At 36.6% G+C, this 22,610-nt stretch overlaps 1 protein-coding gene across 1 annotated transcript in view; it reads left to right on the top strand.

The window, feature by feature from the left end:
- The window catches only part of opcml (opioid binding protein/cell adhesion molecule-like), a 173,100-nt gene that overhangs the window by 94,441 nt on the left and 56,049 nt on the right, over nucleotides 1-22,610 (top strand). The window contains exon 3 of the mRNA XM_053646180.1: nucleotides 16,055-16,180. Within this exon, the coding sequence (XP_053502155.1) occupies nucleotides 16,055-16,180 (126 nt within the window). The remainder of the gene's footprint in view (nucleotides 1-16,054; nucleotides 16,181-22,610) is intronic.

Raw genomic sequence — 22,610 nt, forward strand, 5'->3', positions numbered from 1 at the left:
AAGACAAAGCAAGATATAGAGCCACGCTCGTCTCCAGCTCACCTTCAAGATCCATATGGTATCCCTATTACCTGAGCCAGCTGAGAGCTAGCCGTGAGCAGAGCTGCCTGATTGTAAATTGCTCACAATGTGTGCAATCAGCCCCCTCGAGGGCTGCTGTGGCATGCTCCACCCCCAGAAACTTCTCACAGAAAGTGTGTCCGTCCCCCTGTAATGAAACGGGAGCATGGTGTAACATACTTAATTAACTCTCTGTGACTCATACTTTTCTTTTTTTTCTAAAGGAGCAGAAAAGTAAAGAGATTTTTTTTAATAGAGAGGTAATGAAGAGTCTTTTTTTGCAATCATTCAAACAAATGACTGACATGCAGCCTTTCACTGAAGATAATAAGACTGATGACGTGTTTCACAGGTGCCGTTTTATAGTCAAACTCACATGAAATTGTCACATCACCTGTCCATGGCAGGCCTATAAATAGGGATGATTTCACACAGAATTCAGATACCAGTCACGCGCAAGGGCGCTTCCCAAAGCATGAAACTCACGTAACATTGAGTTCCCTTTGAAAGGGAACATTGTGTGAGCTGTGAAGAAAAACCCAAAAACAACAGTCGTTGACATCACCAACAGGGCAGGGGTGAAGGTATCACAATCCACCATTTGAAGAAGACTTCAAGAGCAGAAATATAGAGGTCATACCACAAGATGCAAACCACTCATTAGCAGTAAGAATCAAAAGACCAGATTGGAATTTACAGTGAAAAACAAAGATGTTCTGGAACCTCTACCAAAGTCATGGAAAGCCCAAAACATACGAGCTCACCAGTCAAGCAGGTGGAGGTAGTGTCATGGCTTGCATGGCTGCTCCTGGAATAGACTCAACAATCTTTATTGATGATGGGACTCATGATGGTAGCAGAATTAATTCAGAAGAAAGTCAGTTTTGAGAAAAACAGTGTACCTATCAACAAAGATACACATTTCATGTATTTCAAGGAAACTGTATCTGAATGACTAATGAGAGACTGTTTCTCTGTTTAAACATTTTAAAATAGTTTATGACCAGTATGTCCTTTGAGATATCTGGCATTATAGGTCAAAGCGCAAGAGCCATTCAATTCAATTAGACACTACTACAGACAGCAGACAGGGTTATTCGCTCTCCTCTGCTCAAGTGAAATGATGTGTCTTTGTTTTAGATTAGTGCTGAAACCCTCTCCTCCTTAGGGGAATATATCTGACGGCCTCTCAGCTAGCTGCACATTTGTGTAATAAGCCTCAATTCTCGTTTATTGGATTGAGAAGCTGCCTTTTTCCTCATTTTAAACAGCAGTAATGAGCCGTTGGAAGGATTCAGCTGTGTTATGAGAATGTAAATGGGAAAAGAGTCCTCAGCAATTTGCCTGTGTAACACATTAGTGGCAGCTAGTTCAGCACAGGCAGTGTGCAGTCCATTTTTCACTGACAGAGTTCTTCGGGTACCCTGCCGGCCTTGCCAATTCCTTTACCCCCCACCCCCACCCCCTTGCATGTCAGCATAATAGAACTGAGATTGGAGGCTGAAAAAAAGTCTGCATATGGTTGGTTGGGAATGTGCAGAACATTTCATTTCAGTCAAGCACAGACAAGAGATCAAGACTATCTGTGTTTTGACACCCATGATCAGCACTGTCTTCATGTGTTAAGTTTAAGCTATTGGTCAGATTAATGTTTATTTTATTATTGTATTGTCTATATGTTTGATCTTGGCAATGTATTAACGGTTTTGAACGTTAATAAGAGGATTTTTATTCAATATTCTTAACAATTAATGCTATCCAAGTGGCTAACAATAGGTAACTTGGATTCTGAGAGAATGTTTACATCATGTTTATAGATGGTAATAATCTTCACTCATTAAGCTAGCTGGCTAAATAACATGAGCTAACCTGACAAGGTTTTTTTATTGAAGATTTGAATGCTAATGTTAGTTAACCAACATATGCTGTTAACTAACATATCCTGACATGACTTCTGAGATGATTGTGAAGATTTGCAAGCCATATTTATACATTTTTGGACACCACAAATATGGTCCACAAATATGGTGCATGTTACGTGTAGTCTACACCAATTGGGAAAATTTTTACCAGAGATGTGTACTGGAAGGACTGCTGAACATGTCTGTCATCACCAACTTTTGCCAAACATTGGAAAACAAAGCTCAGTAGGAATAAACTGAAATGGACTGTGTGAAGAGCTACACGAACTCGGGCTGCTGCATGAACCAGGCCTTGGGACCACAGTACTGCATGATGCCGCTGGCCAGAATAGAGGGTGCGAGCCAGTGGAAGCACAGTAAGTGAGCCAGCATCCATGCTAGGCTAAAGGTAAACCTTAGCCACCTGACCCTACCTTCCATTCTAATCTCCAATGTTTGCTCCTTCAACAATAAACTGGACTTACTCAGACTACAGCTAACTACCCAGCATGATGCAAGGGACTGTTGTGATTTCGTTTTTACAGGGTCAAGGACAGCACTCTGGACATAGGCATTCAGCTAACTGGGCTAACCACACATGATAGCAGCCGAGTTGCAGCACTGTCTGGTAAGACTTGCGGTGGTGGTCTGTGTGTTTACACAAAAAACAAATGGTGCAGGACTGCTGTCTCAAGCTACTGTTTGTCACTGGTGGTGTGACTGTGGAGTGCAAGCCATACTACCTGCCTAGAGAGTTTACCACTGTGCTCATTGTCACGGTGTACATTCCACCTGGCAATAATGCAAGGGAAGTGCTAAGTGAACTTTTCGGGCTATCAGTAACCTACAGACAGTGCACCCAATGGATATTTAATTGTAGTCAAGAACTTTAACCATGCAAATCTGAAATCAGTGCTGATTCCACCAGCATGTTAATTTCACAACCTATGGTACAATCACTTAAGACCTTGTTTACATTTACATTCACAGTGCTTACAAGGCTGCACCCCGCCCCCATCTCGGCTGCTTGGACCACATCTCTGAAATGTGCCAAATTGAGATAAAACAGGTGAGAACCTGGTCTGAGGGTGCCACCTCAGCACTTCTGGACTGCGTTGACCACACAGATTGGAATATTTTCAGAGAGGCTGCTACATACCACAACACCAGACTTGCAGGAATATACATCATCAGTAACTGGCTACATTAGCAAGTGCATAGATGATGTGACTTTTTTCAAGACCATCCCCACATGTGCAAACAGGAACTGTGAATGACTGCTAAAGTGCGCTCGTTGCTGAAAACCCGAGACAGAGCCTTCAGGTCTGACGGCAAGGCAGCCCTCCACACAGCAAGGGCCAATCTGTCCCAGGCTATCAAAGAGGTGAATTATGCAGAAAGAATCCACAGTCATTTTCTAAATACCAAGGACACAAAGCACATGTGGCAAGGCAGTCAAGCCAACACAGACTACAAAATTAAACCACTTGTCTGTGATGTGATTAAGCACTTGTCTGTGTGATGCACTGAACGATTTCTATGCACAGTTGAAACACAGAACAACATGCCAGTGGGAAAGACCACCCCAACTTCCACCGACCAGGTACTTTGTCTGTCTGCAGTAGACATCAGGAAAACTCTGTCAAGAGTTAACCCTTGACAGAAAGCTGCAGATCCTGACAGCATATCTGGCAGGGTGCTCAGGGAATGTGCTGATCAGCTTGCAGCCTGTGAGATCAGTGCAGTGGTGTTGAGATCCACTGAATGGTGTTGGGGCACTAGTGGATGGGGTAGGGATGGTGTTGGGACACTAGGGGATGGGGTGGGGATGGTGTTGGGGCACATGGTGATGGACTGGTCCTATATTTTATTCATCCAGAGTTTTATTAAATGACCCCTTATATCATAGAGTTAAAAAGTTACTCTATCTAGAATCCAAAGCAGAAATTACCTAGAAGGCACTGGAATGCAATTTCTTTGACAAAATAATGCTTTAGAATGTAAACATAAGCAATAACAATACATAACACTTATTCACTACTGTACCCTTGTGCTCTTTTACTGCCAGTGGCCCTCGTGTGAAGAATGTGACAAGGACAGGTTGATAATAGTACTGAAATTTAAGAAGAGATAATAAAGATGGTTTGGAGACCAAAGATGACTGCAGCACAGTGATGTCATTTCCCAACAAACCTTTAAATCCTTCCACTGGCTCAATTACAGAATTTATTATCATTATGAAGAGAGGACTGGCAATCAGCGCACAAAATGTTTGATCTGTTGAACATGTTATTTGATTTTTGTCCATTGGGCTACTAGCAAAGCAATTTTATTAAATAAAACATGCAAAGCCACATTGTCACATAGCATATTAATATTACATTGAACCCAAAGCTGATATTTAGTCAGCTAGTCTTCCAGTACTGCTTTCACACAAAGAGAGTCTGATGCTTCACAAAATCACAGGATTCTCTTATGTCTGACACTTGTTCTGTTCTAAAGAATCAATTACCAGTTATCTTTATGCAGTTGAATGAAACATGAAAGAAAAAAAAAACTATTTTGAAAATGTTCTGGAATATCCACATTATTTCCAGTCATATAAAATCTATTCATTATTACAGACATTGTGGATATTGTATTGAGATAATTTATAACATAGAAAATGTTTCAGGTCATCCAATATGAAATTTTAATTGTCATTGCGATGTCATAAATGAATGACACTATGCCATTCTGTGGTGAGAGGCTAGGGCTGCACGATTATGGCCAAAATGATAATCCTGATTATTTTGATCATTATTGAGATCTCGATTATTTAGCACGATTATTCATTGATTTTAGGGACAACATATTTTTATTGCACTTTCACATTTAAATAAACAGACCGCTGCTTTCACCTCCATGTTGTGCTACATTCCTGCTAATGTACAAATTTTTGCATCAAATTAGACTGATCCTTAAAGTGCATCATCTCGTAGAAGCAAAATATAAATAAAATTGTACCCAAAGTATAGGAAAAATAAAAATAAAAATGCCATCAACCAAATGAAAATATGCAGTCAAATATAACAATATGCAACCAAATGAAAACAATTCAGGCGTATGCAGAAAAGGCAATAACTCTGTTTACAGGAGGAGAGACGCAAGACAGTTTCTTTTAGGAGCACTTGTGCACCTAATTACAAAAATTTAGGAGCACAGTTGAAGTTTTTTTTATTTTATTATTATTTTTTTTTTTTTTTTAGAGATGGTAACATTAATGTGCCACAATATAACACACAAGTAGGCATGAGAAAACTTGAGCTGGTCAATTATGACAGAATTTAGGAACATTGTGTGAGTCTTTTTACCTTCTGATAAACTAAATTTAATATTTTCTGTTAATTTTACAGACTGTATGCAAAAAATAACCGTTAACCTGTTTCACCTTGTAAACAAATACAATAAACATCAATGTTCAATGTTTGAAGTCTGCTCCTCTTAAATATATTTAAATCTATACTATTAGACATTTTCCACTGTCATGGTTCTGGGCTAGAGTCAGTTCTTGAACCGCTCTGTGTATATTGTGTAGATATCGGAATAATCTCATATAGGATGTGATTGGGTGAGTTCATTTACCCGTCAGATGCAAAGTGCTTTAGTTTAATGGTGTTCATTAGGGATGCTCCGATCAGGATTTTTACGACTGAAACCGATCCAGATACCAATTTTTTTTTTGTTTAAACTTTCATCGGGAGGTCTGTCATAAACAGTTAAATGTAAGCTCTCTGCTCATGGTCACTGTTAATTGAATTAAAATAATAGCAATAACAAATAGTGTTGGTTAATTGATAAATAAACAAGCATAAAATATTTATTTTTAAATATCTTAAACAATAAAGAGTCCTAATTAAAAGTAGACTAACACAAGCATGATCCATATTAGGAAAAAGGCTAATAGCTTTCTAAGGAAATAGCGAACTAAGCTTAATGTCAAATTGATATTAAATGCAACCCATAGTAATTAAACATTATGTCATTACTAATTTTATTTATCTTTTATGAAGTTATTATAATATCTATTTTTAATATAAAATTATTTATTTATTTAACTAAGCACATTTTCTGTCTTTACATTTTATTAGTTTTCTGTTTGTTTATCAGTTGTTCCTTTTAAATCGGTTCCCCAGTACAGTGTTGCCATGTCTGCTGATAATATTGTTTTTGGGGGGATTAAATCAAAACATGGAAACTGGAGTTGACTTTTCTGGTGATATCTGGCAATCTTAAGTTTAAATTAAGTGAATACGCTATGTATTTGAGTTAGTGTTAGTGTGAAGTAGAGCAGCAGCGTACGCCTTCTGAACAGTTGCTACTCTTGATTATTAAATAATTGCTCACCAATCAAAGAAGTTTGAGTTAAACCCACCTTGTAGCGTTAGCATTATAATTAATTTACTCCGTGATGAAAAGCGGTGTGAAAGTAACTGTTGCACGGTGTAGATGCATTTTGGACTTCCTGTAGTTTTTATCCCAATTGTATTATACAACTCCGAACAGGTTACTCGCACCGGTGTCAATAAATATTTAATCAGTCGCACAAAGTACTGTTCAGTGTAACGACACAGGACTATATACAGGAAGTACGCGCTGGAGCAATGTCTTAAACAACACAGTAGACAAAACACAGGAAACGCGGTCTAAACTGGACAAGGTTAACTGGGTTAAACATGGAACTTAAAGTCTAGGCATGGAACGAGAACAAACATGGAAATAAGACTGCTAGCATGCTAAACGCTACTACGTTCAAACATATACGAATAACAGCAACACGAGGGGTTTAAATAACCAACATACTCAAACTAAAATACAGACACCAGGAGTAAATTAAGACACACCCTCGAATATCAACCCATGCTTAAACAAGCGGAAAACCAAAACAAACCAAGGCGCGTGTCCATGTACGAAAGTCTCGTGTCGATGCTGCAGTGCCATCTGCCGGTGGGAGCGTAACATTCAGTCACAAACGCGAGTGAAATGGTCACACTGTAGAGCCCTGAGTTTATCTGCAAAGTTTTTTCCTGTTCGGCGTGATGAGGTTTAATGTCCCTGACAACCTCTGTAGTGCCATTTAGCATCATGATTTCCCCTCGCAAGCGCTGGAGCTTGCAGCGAAACTGGCAGCTCGAGCGCTAAAATGCTAACTTCATTTCCGGGTTTGGTATTACAAAATGACGTCATCCCTGTGCCGCTCTAGTTTTCTATGAGCAGAGGACGAAATTTAAACGTCTATATCGCAGTCGATCATGTTCATTTAACCGTGAGCAGTCAAAATCGTAATCCCGATCGATATTCGATTAATTGTGCAGCCCTATGACAGGCTTAAGAATTGCTCCAGGAACTTTTCCAACTTCTAATTCAACAGACAGCTTTATTGAGTAATGAATTCTCCAGAGTGACAAGAAGTGATATGGTTTTGATTAGAGATATGGAAAGAATGCACTTGTGTAACATCTTACAGATCTGTAAATACAGTCCCCTCCAAAACAATTGGAACAGCAAGGCCAATTCAGTTGTTTGTGCTATGCACAAAAGACATTTGGGTTTGAGTTCAAAAGATGGATATGAGATAAAAGAATTTAGGATTTCAGCTTTCTCGTATATACATCTAGATGTGTTAAACAACATAAACATAGAAGCTTTTGTATCAGATCACCCAATTTTTTGGTGCAATAACGTGCAATAACTGCATCAAGCCTGCGACTCATTGACATCACCAAATTGTTGGTTCCTTCATTTGTGATGCTTTTCCTGGCTTTTACTGCACCTCTTTCAGTTCCTCTTCAGGAGGTGAAATGCTGCTCAATTGGATTAAGGTCTGGTGATTGACTTGGCCAGTCTAAAACCTTCCACTTTTCCCCCCTGATAAAGTCCTTTGTTGAATTGGCAGTGTTTGTTCAGTGTGTTTTGGATCATTGTCTTGCTGCATGATAAAAATCCTCCCAATTATTTTGGATGTATTTCTCTGTACATTGGCAGAGAAAATGTTCCTGTAAACTTCTGAAACACCTGTCAGTCACATGTTCAAATATTTTTGATAGACTATCAATTGGGTGGTCTGATACAAAATGTTCTTTGTTGTTTAACACGTCTACCGTACATATAAATGCCAGGAAATTCTAAACTCTCTTCTCATATTCATCTTTTGATCTCAAACTCAAATGTCTTCAGTCTTCAGTAAAAACAAATTAATTGTCCTTGCCATTCCAATAGTTTCAGAGGGGACTGTATATGTCCAAATATATCACTACTTTTAGTGTAACCACGTAATCAATTAGTAAACCAACTCAAATTTGCAAACTGATTTAATGGTTTGGCATGGAATTTTAAAAAAAATGAACTAAATATATAAAGTAAATTAATAAAAAGCTGTATAGTGTAGGGATGTTGTTTGTCTACCTCATAGAGAGCATGAGACATATTGAATTTGTGAGCTTGCATTGATGGTGGCCATGTGTGCCAAAATAGAAAGACTGCTGAGTGCAAAATTTGTCAGACAACAATAAAGATAAATAAAAATTCAGCCTTGCATTGCAGTAGTGAGGCAATATTTACAGATACCTGCTAGACCCATACCAAGGAACATTTTCTCTTCTGAAAGAGAAGCATGAAAGAGAAGTGGAATATCCAATAGGACTGTCAGAATGATTCTTGCGTATTCAAATGCAATAAAATAAACACATACAAAGTTTTAAAATGTCCACTTTAAAAGCACTGACTTATCCATATGCCAAGTCTTAGTGAAATAGCTACTTTTTGTTTTGTTTTGTTTATTTGCTATCATTTCTAATAATAAACACAATTGAAATATATATATATATATATATATATATATATATATATATATATATATATATATATAAAACGATAATTACTGAAGGGTTTATGGGACCAAAATCATATTTGTTATTTTTTATTTCAATAGTCAGAAATACAGTGATGAAACATTGAAAATATATTCAGCTGTATCCATTTTTTTCCCCCTCTCTCCAGATAACCCACTTCATATTTATGCAACACTTCAGCTCTATCCTACAGCTCAATTTGCACTCACATATGTGTTTGGCATAATGGCTGCCTATAACCCAATATACACAACACGTTTGAGTTAAATCAGGTACGAATCAAGTTCTCACAGCAATCAAATCACACTAGGGTTCACTTGGAAGTGACCAATGATCACTTCTCTTTACTTCACCTTTAATCACAAGTGCACTTTAAATCACTAGAAAGGGACCACCAAAAGACAACCCCTGACCAGAAGTTATTTAGGTGGTGGATCATTCTCAGCACAGCAATGACACTGACATGGTAATAGCAGTGTGTGTGTGTGTGTAGCTCTGATATGAATGTTTCAGCTGTAGCAGGTAATTATTATCAGTTAATGTTTTACTGTTATTCATAGTTTTAAAAATAAAATATAAAAATAATGAAAATCTAAAGCTATAATAATAGCCTAGTAATAATAAATTAGATTAGAGATTTGGAGAGGTTTTTTTTTTCAATTTTATTTAAAGAAATCTACTATTATGATTACACAAAATCAGAACATATAAACTTAATTAAAAAATAATAATAATGCTACAACATGTTAATTATAAATTGATCGAGTAATATAATGTAAGCTAAAATGAAAAGACATCTGTAGCTAGCTCATTTAAATCATGATAAACACAGTCTTCCTAATAAACTAAGTCAGCAATATTAAAATGACAAATCCTACGACACACCCAATCACAAATCTAGGATTATTAACTAGTTACTGAGGCACACACACACACACACACACACTATAGGGGGAAAAAATCAGCCAAGGAAAACGTGCATGACATTTTGTATTTTTAATTTCACTCTGTAAAAAGTTAGCAAACAACTAAAGATGGAACCAACTTGAAACACAAAGTTACATGATTCCTTTTCCTGTTTATTTTTTTTCTAAGTAATTAAATGTATTGGGGGAAAAATACTTAAACAGCTTTTTGCACATGGACATGTCAATGTAGTTCCTTTTAGATTAATGACCTCCCACAGATAATATCCCAGCTGTATAAGCGGCATTAGGCGTATTAACATGAAGTGAGTATTTTAATGATCTGCAACACTTTTGTGTTAAAAAGTACCTTGACCCATTTCTTTGACACAGCATGTACGCTCTGAGTTTTCTCCAGTGAAAAGTAATTTCCTGTTCTCTTTCTTTGAGGTGTCTATGATTTTTACATCTAAATGCTGCACAGTCTGCCGACATTTTCACAAAAAGCTTCATGAACACTTTGAACTCAGTTCAACTCAATAACAAAGTATCCCCTCCAAGAGATGTGTTAATCTTAGCCCAAAGGCATCAAGGTTTCCAATACCTATGATTTAAACAGCTGTTCAAAATCACAGACATTATCTACTTAAGCATTTAGAGGTTATAGATCAATTGCTGCATTCAACATAGAGCAACTGATGTGACGTTAGAAGTAATGCTTGCTATTGAACTCGAAGCCTAGTAAAAAAAATCCTTGAAGTACCATTTCAAGCTGTGACATTGCAAATAAATCTCTTCATTTGTTATCCAGGTACAAAACTCTCAATAACAATTTGGTAAAGTCTGATTTCATGCTGTCCTCCAGCTACTAATTCCTAATAAATATGATCACAAGCAGTTGATTTGATTAGCGGTTTCACAAAATTAACCAATGAATCAGCATATTCTTTTCTTTGGGTTGGAACAGCAACAAAATACATAACACTGATTTCAGCAATGTTTGTTTGTGTAGATAGTAACAGTGCTTTCTTTCATGGAAGATGCTAATTTACCGGAGTTACCGGAGAATCCCATTGAACATGTATACACATATGTTACCTTGGCAACTACAGTACAGCCAATTTCATAGGTTAGAGATTATAACAAGTAATGCTTACCACTCTGAATCTTTTTAGTTTCCTTCTCTTCTTCCTCATATTCTACATAAGACTCATGTTCATGTTTAGGGGCATACATATATCAGTAGTAATGAAAAAATATATATATTGGTCAGCTTACGAATATTAATTAGTGGGTCATCAAGATGTAGATATTTTTTGGAGTAAAAATCACTTCTGATGTGTATTTAAAAAAACAAAACAGCAATGGCACAAATATATGTATATTCTTCTTCTTCATCATCTTATTATTATTATTATTATTATTATTATTATTATTATTATGTATAAAGTGAAAGACATACAATGACATTAAACTACTAGACTGTGTAACAAGAATAAAAGAATAACAATAATAAACAAGAAGAGTAGTTTTTGGGTATAGGTAATGCACTAAGCCATTTCTGCCCACTGTCAGGCATAATTAGGTGACATTCTGCATGAAAAACTGTGTGCTTTATGTATGAAATAGACATACAAGCCTAAATGATTGTTTGCAACACATAAAGTGCCCTTTTCCTTTACATACATATACATAAAGGGTGGGGTGAGGATTTTCATGGAGGAAAAAAAGGGTTGTGCCAATATAGGCAGTGTTTCCAGGTGTGTGGTTTTCCCACACTATTGGGATACTTTTGAAATGCACTGTTTATTATTATTATTATTATTATTATTATTATTATTATTATTATTATTATATAAAACATATAGTAACAACAACAAAAACAGTAATAATAATAATAGTTAGTAATAATTCGTTTTTTTCATAACAAAATGTGTAATAATACAAGACAATTTTAGAACTTTGTTGAATTAATTACTTATGGAAACTAGGTTTTGTGTTTTTATATTACTTTTCAACTGGGCTGCTTTGATCACACAGATATTGTAACCCTGGTCATAGCACACATGCCAAGGATGTGCAAATTGATTTCCTTATCTATCAAAGAGAGTCGACGTAGTAAACAGGACCATTGTGACATTGGCAAGTGAAAAAAGCAGCACAGTTTTAATTGCAAAATAATTTATTCTGTATAGCTAGGTTTTTTTAGGCTACACCTGAATCACATCTCAGGCGATTGCTTTAAGATTACACAAGAAGCACAGCCTCCCCTAAAATTTCATTAAAATGTTGTAATTAAATGTGTCTATATTATTCATCACTCTTAGTGAAATTCAATATTTTATCTAATCAATGTATCAAATGTCTCACTACAATATTGTGCTGTTAATTTAATTAACGTGAGCTATTTTCCATGGATAGCTCAGACTATGTGAAAATGTCCATAGAAGCCTGTAGACACCCACAGAACTCCATTTACCCCACCGCTTCAATTGGCTCATATGGCAGATTCAAGTACACTGTTTTAATTGAGTAAAGATTAACGCTCATTGGACAACAGGCTTTTAATGTCATTTTGGGTCCTGCCTTGGTTTCTGCTTAGGAAAACAATTCTCGACATTTTTTGCACAGTCCACTCTTTGTAAATCCATTTTTGTCCTAACTGGATACACAGCTTGATGATGATTGGGAGACCTCTCTCTACTGCCAAATATGAAACTATAATGAACATGACTGACAGCAGTACAGACTTAAACATATCAGTGCCAATCAGATTCACAGCTGTAGTAGTGATCAGTTGAATAGCCTAATCCATAACAGTTTTACACAACTAGCATGTAATTTTATCTTTATTTTTGTAAATATTGTAAACAAATTGAAAGTATAAATTTAAGTTTGATTGTTTGTTTTGGCAATGTGTTTATTTATACAGTGCCCTCCACTAATGTTGGCAAACTTGGTAAATATTAGCAAAGAAGGCTGTGAAAAATTGTCTTTATTGTTTAACCTTTTGATCTTTTGTTAAAAACAAATATCACAAAAATACTCTGCTGTCATGGGTATCAAACAATTGCAAACAGAACACAGGTTTATCAAGTATATATCTTAAATATAGGTGTGTAATATATAGGTGTGTAAATATAGGTGTGCAGCAATTATTGGCACCCTTTTAGTCAATACTTTGTGCTACCTCCCTTTGCCAAGATAACAGCTCTGAGTCTTCTCCTATAATGCCTGTTGAGGTTGGAGAATACATGGCAAGAGATCTGAGACCATTCCTCCATACAGAATCACTCCAGATCCTTCAAATTCCGAGCTCCATGCTGGTGGACTCTCCTCTTCAGTTCACCCGACAGGTTTTCTATGGGTTTCAAGTCAGGTGACTGGGATGGCCATGGCAGGACCTTGATTTTGTGGTCAATAAACCATTTTTGTGTTGATTTTGATGTATGCTTTGGGTCATAATCCTGCTGGAAGATCCAACCATGGACCATTTTAAGCTTTCTGGCAGAGACAGTCAGGTTTTCATTAAATATCTGTTGATATTTGATAGTCTATGATGCCATGTATCCTAACAAAATGTCCAGGTCCTCTGGCAGAAAAACAGACCTAAGACATTAATCCACCACCATATTTAACCGTGGGCATGAGGTACTGTTCCATATGGTTACCTCTCTTTGTCCGCCAAAACCACCTCTGGTGTTTATTGCCAAAAAGCTCTATTTTAGTTTCATCTGACCATAGAACCCGATCCCATTGAAGTTCCAGTAGTGTCTGGCAAACTGAAGACACGAGTTTGTTTTTGGATGAGAGTAGAGGCTTTAATTCCTGAAACCCTTCCAAACAACTTGTGGTGATGTAGGTGAGTTTGGATTGTAGTTTTGAAGACTTTCTGACCCTAAGACAGAACTAACCTCTGCAATTCTCCAGCTGTGATCCTTTGAGATTTTTTGGCCACTTGAACCATCCTCTTCACAGCGCGTTGAGACAATATAGACACACGTCCAATTCCAGGTTGATTCATAACATTTCCAGTTGACTGGAGCTTCTTAATTATTGCCCAAATGTTGGAAATGGGCATTTTTAATGCTTGTGATATTTTCTTATGACCACTTCCCATTTTGTGAAGCAACAACCTTTTGCCACACATCACAGCTATATTTCTTGGTCTTATCCATTGTTACGACTGACTAAGGAAATTTGGCCTATGGGTTACCTCTATTTATACCCCTGTGAAACAGGAAGTCATGGTTGAACAATTTCCCATTCCTAGTCTCTCAGGTGTACTAAAAAAAAAAAAATCAATGGGAATATACTTCAAATATATTTTTCTCATATGAATTCATGGGGTGCCAATAATTGTTGCACATCTACATTTAAGAAGATTGTTTTTTTTTTTTTTTGGATAGACCTGTGTTGTGTTTGCAATTCTTTGATATGAGAGCATTTTTTTTTTTGTAAAAAAAAAAAAAAAAAAAACAAATTTTAACAAAAGATCAAACGGTTAAACAATAAAAACAATTATTTACAGCCTTCTTTGCGCATATTTACCAAGGGTGCCAATATGGGCTAATCACTACTTTCTTCAGTGAACTCTTAAGTAGCTTAGCTAGCAGCATTTTGTTGACCTGATTTTGGATAAATGTTGGACTTTTGATGCTTTTATTTATGAGGAGAGACTGAGAATTAAACAGAAGGGAAGACCCAAGAAAGGGAGCAAAAACAGGTTCTTTGAACTGTCTCTCACTTTTTTCCCCCAACTTATTCATTGGTCTCGTCCAGTACAGTGGCTACGATTGCGGCAAATAAATCATGAAAGCATTCTGTATGGACTGCCTGAAAAAAAGCACAGCTGTCTCTTACTGACATACATATCTGTGTTATAGACTTCAATAACAGACAGCTGTGCTTCTGCTATTTTAAAAACCACCAGCCGCCACTGAAACTAATGGCATATGAGTTGTACTAATACTCTCTCCACTGTTTACTCATTAATTTAAAAAAAAAAACAAAAAAACTCATGTGTTTACACATTATTACACATTTCAAATGCAAGCACATTATGTAGCTGCAGCAAGTTGTGTATTACATTGCACTTCCTAGCATATGTACGTCTGGCCCAGAGTTTTCTAACTGCAACTGTGTGTGTGACAGATATAGTAGTTTTACCATGAAATATTTACTTTTGTAACAAACCTAGATAGCAGACTCCAGCATGATAGTGCACCAGCTAAATGATATCTTTCCAGGTTTCTAGCTGCCCGGTTGACTGTCACTGAAAAGGAGAAGATGGGGGAGACAGGCAAACTGTCATCATTGCATTTACAGTCTAAGTTATGTAAACAGCATTTCCTACACAGATATCGGATCATGTCAATCAAGCAGGGGAAAAATGAGGGCTGACTCATTTCTCTGCTGGAGTCAGAGGTATACAGAGATGAGGTTCAGACTAGCTTCACCCAGTTAGGCTTATGACAATAACATCCTGGTGTGGATTCACCTAAAAAGTAGGCTCATACAAATAAACCATCCTATTAGCAGCTCTCCTAAAAAAAATATTAATTAAAAAAGACACTTTTTATTTGATCATTTAATTGTACTTTTTATAATGTACATTTATCATTTCTGTAACACAAATGTGTTATGCTTATTTTTTGTACTTAGACATGTTGTGCATACATGAAAGATGCTATATTAATGGCAGTTATTATTATTATTAGTAGTAGTAGTAGTAGTAGTAGTCCCAAATTATAAAGTACCACAATTAAATAATTCTGCTTATGACTATCAGCACCATTTTGTAATATCGAGTTGCTGCAACAAAATCAGGAAAATCCATACCCAGCACTACTTGATCAGTCAAAATTCTTGGTTGTTAACTGGGAGAAGTCTGTCCCTGGGGTTAGTCCTAGAATTCTCAACCTACAGACTGGTGGAATTTTTGAACGGTAGTTTCTGTGTTCCATCACTCTGGCTTTTGAGTACACTGGGTTCTGCCTCAGCGGAGAAGGGCTTTTAAGAACGCATCCCACAGGACTTGCTCAGTGTGCATATTGCTCATGTGGACTCAAACTGTCTTTCCTGGCCCCCTGTAGTACCAGAAAAGAATGAAGTTGATGTTAAGATTTTGCATGCATAAGAAAAAGCAAAATAATAAAACAAGAATTACTGATTTATTTGAGGGACAACAGTATTTCATTGTGGTTAAGGTTCTATAAATGTGAAACTTTTTAAGTTAGTATTTTAGGATTAATTAAATTTATTTTATTGAGAAAAATCTTTCTGTTATGTGTTGCAGTTCCAGCAAGGATTGTGAACATCTCAACAGACATAACGGTAAACGAGGGCAGTAATGTCAGTCTCATGTGTCTGGCAATCGGACGACCTGAACCCAGTATTATATGGAAATATCGCTCTGCTAGCGGTAAGAGTTCCTTCTCATTTTTCAACTCTTCTAGCATTTCTCTCTCTTTTTTTCTTTACTCTTTCTTTACTTTGTCTAATTGTTTCAAATATCACAAACTGCAGCATAACATAGTGTTTGCTAATAGCTGATATTGAACGTGTGCTTCATGCTGAATTATTGATGAGATGTTGACTCTCTAGCATAGTCATTGAGGCATGCATCAGTTCTGTTGAAATGAGACTTCATGCCACCCTGAAATATATAGGATTCTATAAATGTGGGTTTTTTTTTTTTTGCTTTGCTACAGGCACATGCTAATTTCGGCAATGCAAGAAATGTCTTCTGTGACTATGGGACATCTATTAAAAGCCCATAGTGCAGTAATGTTCTTGCCTGCTTTATTTTCAAAAACACACCTAGCTTAAATATTTCGAGTGGTTGAAATACACAATTCAATGACTTTAATTGAAATGGGAGAAAAACAGCTAAAATGGAATACATGAAAATAAGGAAAACCCTGAAACTCCAATCTTCTTCACAGTTATTTTTCCCCCTTGCTTCCCCTCTGAACCAGTCTATATCAGCCTTCTGACACTTCTAATCTATTCACCTTCCTACTCCCTGATCCAATAATAAACCTTTTTCCGCTAATTGTGCATTGGTCGCTTGTCCCAGGAGCCAGTTAATGTTCTTATCAATACTTTTCCATTTTGGTTTCTCATAAAAGCTCGGATCTTAAGCTGGCATGGGCATATTCAGTCAGTTTTTTGATGCCAAGAATGCATTTGAAGTCTTTACATCACTACAGAGATACTGTGTGTGTGTGTGAGAGAGAGAGAGAGAGAGAGAGAGAGAGAGAGAGAGAAAGACCTCTTATTATCACTGATTTCATTATCATACTTCTACAAAGTTATTACAGAAAATTGTAATAGAGGATATATGAGATCAAGAAAATCAAGACCAGTTCAGGGCTACTTTCTTACATTAGATATACTGTAGATATTAAATAAACTTACCCCATCCCCATATGTTAAACAGAAATAAAATCTTGAAAATTGTAGAATTTTGCACCTTGCTGTCTTGTGCTCTCCAGTAAATCCACCATTATCACAGCTTATCATTTTCATATCTGCTTTATTAAACTCCCGGGCAACATGTGCCACTTTTAATTTACCCATTATTACCAAAAGCACATGCACCAGCAACACAGTCAGCCTAGACTGAGCTTTTCTGAATCACTCCTCTGCAAAAGCAATATAAACACTGCATACGTGTCTGCACAATGGCTGTCCTTTAATGTCAGAGGCTGAACGGAGACGGCAGTTATCTGGTCTGACATTTCTCTCAGCGTCTTAATGTAAGAAATGAGATGTGAGGAATGTGTTTGTGCCTGGTGAAGACTCAGCTGTTGTATGAACTTGAAGGCTCTTCTGGAATGACATTTATCAGGTGCTGGTTTTTCCTCCCTTCTTTGTTTCACTTCTTCCATTTGCTTTTGCGAATCAGGAAAACCTTGTAGATAAATTGAGGTGGAATTATGTAGTCTGAAACAAAAAGCAGTTGTTGATCTGTCACAGTGAAAGACAAATGAAAGTGCAGAGTAGTAGTAGTGTTGGTGGTTGAGTCAGTACAGTGATGGATGGTTGTGATATTAGATGGGAGAATTTAAAATCTATCAAAATCTTTCTACTTAAATTTTTAAATCTATGAAAAGCAAACCAATGAACCAATGAAACGCTGAGCAATGCATTATATCACAAGGTCGCAGTGATTCCATAATTAGAATGATGTGGATGAAACTATTACACACACACACACACACACACACACACACACACACACACACACACACACTAAGACAGATAAACAGCTGCATTCATGAAAAGTTTTTTAAGTCTTGAATGCTCGATTGGCATCATGCACTCAGTGTTACCTTTGAATACCAAATATGCTAAAGAGAAAACAGTCCCTCCAGGATTTAGTGATTTTGTGATCACAGAAATTAATGCAAAATCAAGCAAACTGTACAATATACAGAGGAGCTTGCAATTTTTCAAACTTAGCGCAGATTTTCCACAGATTTGGGCCAAGACACGTTATGTGACACCACTGCAACACATAATCAGCCAAAGCCATTTCATTCATGTGCACTGGACATGAGTACAGCTAAAAGGCCTAATTTACCAACAAACATACGTGCAAAAGACCATGCAAAACAATTTCATGCAACTGCAGCTTCTCCAATTCGAGTAGTTTCCAAAAAAAAAAATCACAAAAAACTATTCAAGTCGCCTCACAAGTTTAGAAAAATGCAGCAGAAAATTTAAGCACTTTTGGCCGCAACAATCATAAGAACTATGCAAAATCCTGTACGAACTGAGAAAAGTTGTAACCATTTTGTTCAAACCAGAAAACTGTAAATTGTACTTTTGCTAGACAATGTAGCCTATTTATTTGTCCTCCAAACTATATTTCACATATATCTTCTCAGTCACTTCTTGTGGTGTCTTATGTATGCACCAGAGTGAAAAATATCAGCTCAAATGGAGATGAAATCTAGGTGGCATTTTACGCAGTGTAATCACATGACGTAACTATCACAGATTGGCTACGTGAATCTGGACTAGAAAGCAATCAGCCTCAGCCTCACTTCTTCATACTATTCTGTGCATGAACATTGATGGTGCTGTTGCATTTGGTTCCACAAAAGTCCAGAACAATCTGACACTTGTTAACAGCAAATATTCTAAAGTAGATAGCAAAATTAACCTGTAAACTGATATTTTTTATCTTTGAAAGATATTGAGGTATCGCTCTGATAGCCCATTTATGTGCCTAGGTCAGTAGCAGGTAAGGTACCATATAGATATTTTGCATATTGATAATGGCTGCATTATACACTGGTTTATCTAAGCTGGTTTATTTCTGTAGATATATGAAATTCAAAAATGTATGACGGTTTTTGATGAAATATTCCACAAATATTGTGATGGACACATTGTGATGTTTCCAGGCTCCAGATCCACCATGACCCTGACAAGTATAAAGTGCCTACTGATTGTGCATGAGTGAGAGAGTATTTCACAAATGTTTGTTTCACCCTGTAATTATTTGGAATCATCAGACTGGAATGTACCCTCTGATATTCAAAATGGCTCAGCCCTCACTGTAGTTTGTACCACTACATTCTGAATAAAACATCATGCTCTGAGGAACCTGAAGGCAAAAACAAAATCTTTGCTATTCACTCACTCCAAAAGCCCTTTTCAGTCTTCTGATGTTGTACACATTTTTCAGAGTCTGTGGTCGTTCTTGTTATTCTAAGAGGTTAAGGTCCAAGAAATTGGTTGTAGCAGTGATTGATAGACAGTCAAATGGCACTGTAGTGGGACACAGCAGTCAGGTAGCAACTCTGTCAGGCTGTTTTTCACCCAGAAAGCTTTTGCGTGCCATTTGCAGAGGCAGAGCTGTCAATGAGGACAATGCTACCTGCTACTGCTTCCTGAAAAGATGATGAACTGTGTGTATGTGTGTATGCTTGTGTGTCTTGCATGTCTTCTCAAAAATAGCACTACACTGCATTGTGTGTGTGTGTGTGTGTACAGATAATCAAATTAGACAGTTCTGCAGTCTTTGAGAAATGCAAAGAAAATCTCTGTTTTCAAGTGACCAGCTGTCGTCGGTTGCGCATCGCTTCTTTATGCAGAGCATATGGCACGAGGCTGTAACCATCTCCTGCAGTTGACATTGCACCATTTGGCACTTTAGGAAACTGGAGCATTTTTCCTCATGCTCAATTTCCAAGAAGCTACTGGCTGCTTCCACCTGTTTAAAGGCTTTAGATCTGAAGACCTGCATAAACCCACACTCAATCTCCCACCCGGAACACTCCACACTCTTTGAGAACTCTTAATACTCTAATGCTGAGTGCAGACCAGAGCCGGAAATAATCAGCAGTGTCCCAGTTTTTCAGCCTTTCTCCAAGAAAAAACTTCAGTTTCCGTTTGTTAGAAACTTAGATGAAACACAACCTTAGAGGAAAAATCCACCCTGAAACACAGTAAATATATTTGTATTGATATAATTATGGTGTGCTTAGTGATTGTGATGAAAATTTGTTGTTTGTATATTTTTGTTAGTCTTCTGAGAATTTAGCCATTGTCTGCTGTGCTGAGGTCACTGGAGGACACTGTTTGTGCAGTTAAAATGGTGTTTAATAGGAGAAAAAAATCTGAACAATCTAAAAAACATAAGGGATAATGCTCCTAAAGATAAAAGAGCAAGGACTTCTTTTCTCGCTCACAGTTTTCCAGTGATGTTCCATGTCATATTAATAAGAAATCCAATGCAGATGTGTAAACTCAAATTTCCAAAATGACAATCGGCTATACAAGTTATGGTCAGTTAGCAGTCTACAAGATTGATGGTGGTATTAACATAGGAGTTCCCAAACTAGCATTCAATTTACAAACAAGGTTGTGAGAGAAACTCATGATCTCCTATTTTGTTTTATTAATTTATTTTTGAGTTAATATTGGAAATATCCCACATTCACATTCAAACAAGCCTAATTTAGTTTCTTCTCACTTTCTTGACATGCCGTACTAAGTGTTGCAATTCAGTGATAAAAATGGTCAACTTGCCCCATCCATCTACTTCTGGTAAACGAACTAGAGTTATGTATGTACTATTCTAGACCATTATTGAATAAAAACCTTAACCTGTTTCCTGTTACAGTGAGTGTTTGAATTTTAAAAACCTCTCATGGTTCTCATGGAATATTCCTTTGGTTTTTAGTCACTTATGTAACACATACAGCACTGTGCAAAAGTCTTAAGCACATGCAAAGAAATGTTGTAAAGCAAAGATGCCCTCAAAAATGCAAAAAGAAAAAAAAAAAAACAAGACTAGGCAAGCCTAGTATTTCCAGACCATCATTGGCTGCATAGCATTTGACCCACAAGTGTCAAGAGCATTTCAACAACGGTGTGGCAGCCATTTATGTAGGATCTAAAAGATATAGCCTTCTTATTAGAAGTCCTTGAGACATAATTTAGCTAAGTGCACAAAATGCATTCATGTAAGTAAACAACATAACATTCAAGATAAATGCAGCCACTTTGTAGCTACAAACGCATTCATGCCACAGTACATCCTCACAGCCCTTCATTTAACATAAGTTATTAGCTCCAATAATATTTGAAGCAAGGACACACACTTACAGTCCCCTCCAAAATTATTGGAACAGCAAGGCAGATTCATTTGTTTGTGCTATACACCGAAGACATTTGGGCATGAGATCAAAGGATGGATATGAGACAAGAGTTTAGGATTTCAGCTTTTATACATTGGGGGAAATAAGTATTGAATGCATCAACATTTTTTTCAGTAAATATTAGAGATGAAAGGCTATTTTTTAAAAACATCCAATGATCAGGGCCAATTATATCATGTCAATCAAAAGAGGGTGGGAAAACAAATTTTGTGCTGTGTGTAAAGAAGATGTCTCTTGTGTGGAATGACGACAAAACTGCAATTTGTAAGCTCTGCACCGCTAAAATTTTACACCGGAAGTGAGCAGCAGTGAAACGGGAGTTTCCGCGTCGAGTCTATTTTTTTTCCCGTGCTGCTCCCTCGCTGAATTAAAGCTTTAAATGAAGATGGTTTGACAAAAAAGTATATATTGCACAGAAAAATATATTTGTAGAGTAGTATGTTTCATATCCAGTTAATGTTAATATATAAAAAATGTTATATTACCAGTTTGATGTTCAATGATGAAGTAGAAATGCTTTTGTTTGTGGTGAGTGAGTGTGAGACTAACAGGAAGTTTTTTAGAATTCAGTCAATGTTAATATGAATTAATAACATTCAATAAGTTAAGAAATCTTACATTAATCTTCAGAATTTAGTTAATGTGTTAATGTTAATTAGAGTAATATGTTTCCTGTTTATGAGACCAGTTACTGTGAAACAACTTATTGAAATGGAGAGAATAAAGTTTGTTTGTTTTTTGCATTTTTTCAGAATTGTGGAATTAATTATTATTAATTTAAAAGAAGGCATAAAAGACAGAACTATCGGTATCGGCCGATATCACTCTGAATAATCGGTTATCGGTATCTGCTGAGAAATTTAGTATTGGTGCATCTCTAGTAAATATATTTCCAATGAGACTATTCACATGAAATTTTCACCAGACATCAGTATTAACTCAAAAAATGCAGAAATATAAAGATTTCATAACATTAAATTTAAAGTTAAAGTTATGTGTATAAAGTGTTATGATAGGAAAAAAAGTATTGAGCATGCTAACTGAAATGTATTTAATACTTAGTGGAGAAGCCTAAGTTTGTAATGACAGCTTCAATACGCTTATTGTATGCAGAAATTAATTGGCCGGAGTATTCAGGTGTGATTTTGGCCCATTCTTCTTGCCTTTAAATCT

This window comes from Ictalurus furcatus, chromosome 16, assembly GCF_023375685.1.
Source record: "Ictalurus furcatus strain D&B chromosome 16, Billie_1.0, whole genome shotgun sequence".
Taxonomy (NCBI): domain Eukaryota; kingdom Metazoa; phylum Chordata; class Actinopteri; order Siluriformes; family Ictaluridae; genus Ictalurus; species Ictalurus furcatus.